This window comes from Lissotriton vulgaris, chromosome 7 (genome assembly GCF_964263255.1).
Source record: "Lissotriton vulgaris chromosome 7, aLisVul1.2, whole genome shotgun sequence".
Lineage (NCBI taxonomy): Eukaryota > Metazoa > Chordata > Amphibia > Caudata > Salamandridae > Lissotriton > Lissotriton vulgaris.
In genome coordinates, this window is record NC_141695.1 from 463,844,609 (window position 1) to 463,853,043 (window position 8,435).

Sequence of the window (8,435 nt, forward strand, 5' to 3'; positions counted from 1 at the left end):
TTAATGTAATAGCAGGCCTTTAATGTGATAGCAGGCCTTTAATAGCAGGTATAGCCCGTAACGGTGGGCTATAAGGCTGTAGTAGAAACTCCAGCCACTGGTCTCAGATAACTGCCTTTACACAGCCTCAACTATAGACATTCTACTCAGAACTCTAAAGGTGATGAGTTCAGCATGGAAACTGTTGTGTTCCATGGAAACATTCAAGTCGGTCAAAACATAACTTAAGCGAATATTTACACATTACCACATATTTTTCTCCTATAATTAAGAACAACCTACAAGGAGGAGCTTCGCGGGCAACCAAGATGGCCGCGTAAGCTCGGAGCTCCGAAGACCCTCCGATCCTCCGTATCGATCCTGTTAACTATCCTGTCCCACGACGGTGGGAATCAGTTGCGGTGCTGATGCGGCGCCCGTTCTCGGATTGAAAATCCGAGCTTCCTGTACTGAGTTACACCGTCGGGAAGCCTGGTGACGACGATGCCATAACAGCCTGGCTTTGTTGGGACGGCGGCGGCGCCCCTGTGCGGTGGCATTTCGAGTGGGGACGAACCGCCTTGCTAAGGTCCGGTGACCGTACTGCTCTTACTGGAGGCTCGACGTCCCCTGGGCACGGTGGAGGTGATTGTTGATTTCGTCCGTCTGGTGGTGGTCTTGTTGGCTTGACCCCTTCTCGGATCGCACGTTCCCCGTCGCCCAACATGGCGGGCAGAGGGACCAAGACAAGGGGAAGCCTCCGAGGGTTAGCAGGAAACCCTCCCTTTCGCAACCCACCATTCCTGAACGATTCTCTCTCTCCAAAGGTTCGCCGGGTGCATCGGGCCGTACCAAAGACTCGCTTCGGGATGTGTCCCCGGAAGGTACGGAACCCACCCTCCGGGACGTGATGGGAGCCATTGCGGGCGTGAAGGCCGAAATGCACAAACAACATGAAGTGATGTCCCACAAGGTTGATACCCTCACGATCAAGCTCAACCTCATCAGAGCCGACCTCGGGAAGACGAATGACAGGGTCAAGTCGCTCGACATCAAGACGTCGAGTCTGACTACTGATATGTCTGATGTGCAGACCGAGGTCCGGGACTTGAAGGCCGCTAATTTGATGCTTGCCCGCCGGCTTGATGATTTTGAAGGACGGACACGACGCCAGAACGTCTGCATTACAGGTGTGCCGGAGGGTGCGGAGGAAGACGCTGCCGATTTATTTGTGGAGGAACTGGTGGTGAAGCACTTGGCGCCCGGAGGCCTGAGTAAATTCTTCTCGGTGGAGAGAGCTCATAGACTGCCTGGTGGCCAGCCGAAGTCGGGTGCGTCCCCGCGCCCTATCATTGCCAGACTTTTTAACTACAGAGACCGAGACGCGATCCTACAAGCGTCGAGAAGTGGCGGTCCGCTGAAATTTCAGAATGCGGACGTGAATTTCTTCCCCGACTTCACCCAGGCTGTACAGAAGCGCCGACAAAGTTTCCTGGGAGTCAAACGGAGACTGAGAGAGATGGGGCTGAGATACTCCATGCTTTACCCAGCGAAACTTCGAATAGAGCATGGAGCTCGGACGCTGTTCTTTGACTTGCCGGATGCTGCTGGGGACTGGCTGGACACTTTGCCTCAGCGTCGGACTACTCCTGAAGATCTGTCGGAAGAGGCGTCGGGCGGTCCAGGTTCCCAGGAATAAACTTTATCGCGTTGGTCTTCTTTCTGCGGAGGGCTCTGCGGATGCCATCATTCACTGACCTTTGTTTTCTTTTTCTATTTCTCCTGTTTTCTCAATTTTGGAGGGTGACGGGGGTGATAGGATGTCTCCTTTCTCCTCTGGGGGCTTTTTGTAGGTTAGTTTATACGGGGCGACAGGCACACTGCTAGTTGGGGGGGGGGCTTTTAGTCTAATGCAGGGGTGCAGGGTGGGGGGTGGGTGGTTGGTGTGTTCTTCTTTTGCTTTTCCTCTCTTTTCTTTCTCATGGCGAGGGTATTATTGTTTTGATTACAATGCCGCGGTGGCTGTTTTCGGGGGGGGGGGGGTGGGGGGGGGGGGGGGGTTGGGACGGGGCATCTGTGACGATGGGGGGTAAGACTCTAAATGTGCCTAGTTGGAACGTGAATGGGTTGGGGGATCGTATTAAACGTGGTGTTGTGTTACAAATGTTTAAACGTTGTGTGCCCGATGTTATCCTCCTGCAAGAAACTCATCTCGTCGGCAATACTTGCCAGGCCCTGAACAGAAAGGGGTTCAAAATGGTGGCCCACTCCGGGTTCTCTTCGGGATCCCGGGGGGTTGGGATAATGGTGCGCATGTCTCTTCCCCTGGAGGTGGAGTCCAGAGTTGTTGATGATAGGGGCCGCTATGTTGCTGTGGTGAGCAGATGGGAGGGACGCACCCTGGTTTTGGTTTCGGTTTATGTCCCCCCGGGCTTGCAGACGACTACCTTTCAAGATCTCGGAGGCGCCATTTTGGGCCTCCCGGAGGGTTTGCTAATACTGGGTGGGGATTTTAACTCTGTGGTTTCGGGTACCCTTGACCGTTTTCCGTCCAGAGATCTGCGCTGTGCACAATCATGGCTCCCGGACTTCATGAGCACTATGGGTCTTATCGACTGTTGGCGGCTTTTCCACCCTGCTCAGCGGCAGTACACTTTTCACTCGGGTGCACACGGCAGCCTTTCTAGAATTGATTACATTTTGACTCCGGCGGTTCAGGCATCGACCGTCTCTGGGGCTCGCCTTATGGCCAGAGGTATATCGGATCACTCTCCAGTTTGGGTATCCTTTGACTTTGGTATTGCGGCGGAGACAAGGGTGGCGCCGGTCAATCCTTGGTACTTCCGCAACCCCAGGACCCGAGACCTCCTTGCTAAAGCTATCGACCTGTACTTCACTGAGAACACAGGTACGGTAACGTCGGCCCTTTCCCTCTGGGAGGCCTTTAAGACTGTCCTGAGAGGAGAGGCCTTCTCCTTGATAGCCGAGGTGCGCAGGCGAAGGGATGAAGACATGGTGCGGTTGGAGTCGGATATTTCAGATTTGAACTCCCAGTTGGCGCTGGGACCGACAACCGAACTGTTACACGCTCTCTCCCTGAAGCAGTCGGAGTATAGAGCCACTGCCACTGATGCTGCCAAGGCGATGGGCAGGGAACCGCAAGGGCGGATTTACGATGCCGGGGACAAGGCGGGCAAGCTCCTTGCCTGGTTAGATAAGAAAGAGTTGGCTTCCCGTGTGGTACCTGAGATTTTGGGCGACGACGGCCTGGTTGTTACTGACCCTAACGCTATTGCCTCAGCCTTTACCGACTACTTTGAGACGGTTTACACCTCAGTCTCCGCCCTGACTGAATCGGACTCGGCCTCTTTTTTTGGCGAGGGTTGAGCTTCCTTGCCTGTCAGATACCGAGCATGACGACATGGACCGGGGGATTACGGCGGATAAGGTGGCGATAGCAATACGGTCCCTGCGCTCCGGTAAAGCCCCGGTCCCAATGGTCTCCCGGTGGAGCTATATAAGATCAAAGCGGATACCATCGCAGTGCCCCTGAGGAGTATGTTCTTGGAAGCCCGGGAAGTTGGTGAACTTCCATTGGACCAACGCCTGGCCACCATCGTGGTCATTCATAAGGAGGGGAAGCCTAGAGACCTTTGTAGATCATATCGCCCCATTTCTTTGCTGAATGCCGAGCCCAAGATCCTGGCTAAGTTGCTGGCCAATCGGCTCGTAGGGGTGATTGCAGACTTGGTCCATCCGGACCAATCGGGCTTCATACCTCACCGCAATACTGCCCTTAATCTTAGAAGGCTTCACGCTGTCATGGCGCGGGCGCACATGCTCCGCGAGCCAACTGTCCTGGCTTCACTGGACGCGACGATGGCGTTTGACTCTTGAATGGAACTACCTCTGGGCGGTGCTGTCTAAGTTTGGGTTTGGCCCTGACTTCGTCATTTAGGTCCGGATTCTCTACTCCTGCCCGCTGTCCAACATAACGGTCAATGGCAGCATGTCTGCTTCCTTTGCCTTGCGCAGGGGTACTAGACAGGGCTGTCCATTGTCACCGCTCCTCTTTGCCCTTGCGCTTCAGCCGCTTGCTGCCTGGATCCGTACTCACCCTGATATTTGTGGGATCAGGTGGTCGCCGGGATTTGAAGACCGCGTTTCGCTGTACGCGGACGATATTCTGCTTTACCTTACCTCCCCCTGTCGGTCATTGATTGTTGTGTTCGACGCACTGGGTACCTTTGGTGGATACTCGGGCCTGGTTATTAATTGGTCCAAGTCCTACCTATATGTGCTTCGCGGAGACACTCCACGTCTCCCTAGGGGCTGCGCGATACAGGTCTCGCAGCAGGGCTTCAAGTACCTGGGTATCTATATTTCAACGGATGCCCGGGCACGTTACGCTAACAACTTGCTCCCTCCTCTAGCGCGCCTTCGGTGTGACGTGGAGGGTTGGAAAAGATTGCCGCTGTCCCTGCTGGGACGAGCGGCATTGTTTAAAATGATGTCCCTGCCGAGATTCTTGTATGCGCTTCAAAACACGCAGGACCCAGTCCCTTCCACATACTTCAGGGAGATTGAAGGCTTGCAGCGTAACCTTTTGTGGGACGGTAGGCCGCGTATTGCCGTAGTTAAGTTGACCATTCCGTGGTACGATGGCGTTATTGCCCTGCCTGACGTCCACCGGTGGTGTTCCATTTTTTATAACCAAGTATTTGATACCACCCGTATTACGGTGGTGCATGCCCTTAAAAGGGGCATGAGCCTTTTTGACAATTTTATATTGATATGGGCAGACAATTTCAATATACAGTCATGGCCCTTTCTTGTGAAGCAGATATGTGGTTATTCTAGCCTCGATTGGGATGGTATTACCATATAGCTTTTAACTCACTCCGCAAAAATTATAATCCTGTATTAGCTGCCAGGAAAAAGGTGCTGCAGGAAGAGGCATGGCCAAATTGACCCAAGCTGTTGAAACGAAGGCTAATAAGATATTTTGGTAAACAGTTTCATGCCCTTTTTAAAAACGATTTAATTCCAGCCATTAATTTCTTTGGCTCCTGTTAAGCATGGGTAGCCCATTGTTCTGCTATTTTTAAACTGAATCCGGAGGATTATTGCTAAACTGTGTGTGAGGGAGAACCAAATTGGTGCTCTCTTCCTCAAAATATTACTCTGGAGAGACTCTCCTCGCTTTACATCATAGTGCAGGCAGAAAGGCCGCCAGTTCTGATGGGATACCAGTTGATGCTTTTAAAGCAGCTTGGGCTCTATGGGGACCCATTTCGACACAGTTGTTTGCATAAAGTTGTAGAGAGTAAGACACCTCTCTCCTGGGTTGTCTTAATAAATGTACCAATTTGTAACAAGCATTGGCATGGCCAATAGGTCTCACCTCTGGGAGCTTATAAGTACTTAGTTATGCACAATATCCTTGGTGCAACAACATTAACCGTAGCATGGATAAACACTTATAAGTTCCCAAAGGCGAGGTCTATTGGCTATGCAAATGCTTGTTTCAATCTAGCTGGGTGACCAACAGGAAGCCATGGTAGAATAATACCACACAAGGATACTAAATAAATATACAATATAAGCCTGTCACAAATTTGTAGCAACGTTTCCGAGCTACACTAGTAGACTGTACCACTCAAGTCCACTTCGTATTAAAATACACACAGCTCATGCAGATGAGTCAAAATGGATTTCCGAAACTATTGTGTGCCCCTATAATTCCTTCACTAAACATGTTGAGCTATACACGATTCTTCATCCTTTTTAATATGAATTGCACTTTCCTACTTCTTCAAGCGCTTTCACTGTTCAGGAAGGTGAAAAGAAATACACTTCCACAAATGGAGACAAAGATGAAATAGTACTCCTCAACCAACTTCTACTTTTCCTTGTACAGAAAAAGTCAGGGTAGACTATTCCGCTAAGAGAAACAGCAGTTCGTCAATCATGCTCTTTATGGTTGTTCAGCAGGCAAGTGACAAGAGACCCTCACAATGTACTGCAGGACTAAGTAGTCTGATGTGTAAATATATTTTTACGGCCGCAAAGCGGCAGATTCACGAAGTCAAGGGTACTGCGACCACAAAATACCCTTTCACTATTTAAAAATGTACTTTAAATCCTTTCAAAATCACATAGCAGGGGACATGAAAAATTAACCCCCCTCCTATTTGTGATTCGAAAAGGATTTATCAGCCTCATCAATCGGATACCAACACGTCAAAAAAGTTTGTATGTGATTCGCAAAGAGGAAGTTTTTCCCAATCGCGATTGAGAATCTGGACCAGTGCAGGAAAAATCTATTGTCTGCCGAAATGAGAAGTTTTTTAATATATTCCCCATGTTAGAGGGCAAATGCGGAAACGTAGGATCTGCTGGCCCTGAGAAGCCTCGAATGAAGAATGTGTGATAATACCAATTAGTATAAAGTCTGCATCGCAAATTACAGTTTACCCGAGTGCGCGCATCTATTAGCCTTCTGATAAAATATTTCTGGAACTTTTTCTTTTTAATTACGTTTGAATATAGTCAGCTATGACTATATTAGGTTTAATACACAAGAGCGTGTACTTTACCAAATTAAACTATCAAAAACCTAGAACCAAGTAAAACGTGTTAAATAAGGATACTCTGAACAGTGTCATACAAACGCATTCATATTACAAAGTGCTATGTCGTATTGGTAGGGTTGGGCCGCCATGAAGGCAAAGACTAAAACTAGGAGAACCCCAAACGAGGTTTGTAGTGTCAATACTAGGGGCGAGATTACAAGTTGGGGAACTGTCTATTCGGTGATGAGGTATATCTTCTGGAGAGGGACTGTTTATTAAAAGGGTTCTGCTCTAGGTGATGGTGGGGATTGTTTTAGCAGCAGTCGTGATCTTGAGAGGGTCCCCGTTAGGGGTGACTTGGGCCTAAGGTCTATGGGAGTCGAGAGAATAATTGGCTTTATTTGTTTAATTGTATTTACTTTAGACCGAATTGGGGAATGTGTGCTTTATGAAGGTGAGTGCGGTATAGATCTCGTACAAGAGAGGGAGGTAACATGTCAGGGTTCAAGCTGAGTCAGCAATGTATTAGAGGGGGCTCGGTGCTGGACGGCTTAGCTCTTTTTTGACGGTATCATGGGACAAGCAGACTGTGTAGAGGGGGCTCACCTTTCTGAATACGAAGCTGGGCGGCGGATGCCTTCTTGCTGCTCCCCTTGGTGCCCCCCGCAGATTCTTCCTCCTTCTTTTGCTGTTTGAGGGAGAAGAGTTTTATCATCTTGTCGCTAAGGTGCCCGGAGACCGGGCTAAAGAGGGGGTTTGGGGGCCTGGCGGCCCAGGAAACTGGGAACCTGAGGTACTGTTGGTATCCCACGCACCGGGCTTCCTCTTAAAATCCTCCCGTAGGTTCCGGCCTGCTCCTGCTCTAAAGCCGCGGGCTCGCGTGTGTTTTAACTAGAGCTACTCTATAGGACTCAGACAAGGGTAGCTCACTGCTTCCAAGACTGAACAAATGCCGCGAGACCAGAAGGCGCTGCGTGAGACCGGAACTCAAGAAACGTTGGCGGGGCTTAAAGGCCCTAACAACGATCAGGGCCACTCGGGTGGTTCCGGAAACTATCAGTCAAACATCGAACAACTCTTACAACATTAGGAAACACCAGTGCCAAGCCTGGGTTGCACCCTCGAAACACCGGGATTCGTAGAAATAAAACTCAGTTACATCATTGTCCGGGATTTCTCGGGAACGTTAGTGACACATCAATAGACATTGCAATAGAAAGAAGACTCTCGCTGCCAGCCCTTTCGAACTACAACTCACAGATATAGTTAAAACAGAAGACAGACAAAGAAGCTAAAACTCCCGCTTGTTAAAGGACAAAGTGAGCAGCCATCTTGGAAAGGCGTTAATCGCCCAAACTGTTGTCTGAGTACTGTATAGCATGCCTACCTTCCAACTCACATTGTGGCACACGATATTGGCTCCCTTCACACGGTCACCCGGCGAGGAGCCGATATCACATAGTGGCGGAAAAATACGGTAAACAGTGGGTTTCCAGCTCGTTTTCGGAGGATTTGAACTCTCGGCGTGCAAACACCCCTGGACATCGCTACCAGCATCAGGAAGCTTTTTCTCTGGTTTTGGAGGAGGGTCATTGGTGGAATGGCGGAGGCAAAATTACCTCTCAGGTGCTTGGGGTCACGAGGCCACGCCCCCAATGGTCGCCGCTCTCCTCACAAGGGGAAAATTCTGTCTTAGTTGGTAGGTAGGGTATAGTATTGAGTTTAAAGTTTGGAACGTTATCCATGAATTAAAGTACCTAGGGGACTTGTTTACCCAAAATGATCGGTTTCATTGAAAGTACCATAAAATTGACCACACTAGGCAATTAGCCTAACAGTTTTTTCGAACTAAGAAGCAGCAAATATAAATATAGTAGCATA

General features: G+C 49.7%; 1 protein-coding gene across 2 annotated transcripts in view; it reads right to left on the bottom strand.

Annotated features, from left to right (window-relative positions):
- Window positions 1-7,783, bottom strand: part of UBE2M (ubiquitin conjugating enzyme E2 M) — a 126,844-nt gene extending 119,061 nt beyond the window's left edge. The window contains exon 1 of one of the 2 annotated variants that reach the window (XM_086930505.1): window positions 7,161-7,783. In XM_086930505.1, the coding sequence (XP_086786631.1) occupies window positions 7,161-7,269 (109 nt within the window). In that variant the 5' untranslated portion in view covers window positions 7,270-7,783. The remainder of the gene's footprint in view (window positions 1-7,160) is intronic. The other variant, XM_086930504.1, reaches the window with a different exon arrangement.
- Between the last annotated feature and the right edge of the window lie 652 nt (window positions 7,784-8,435).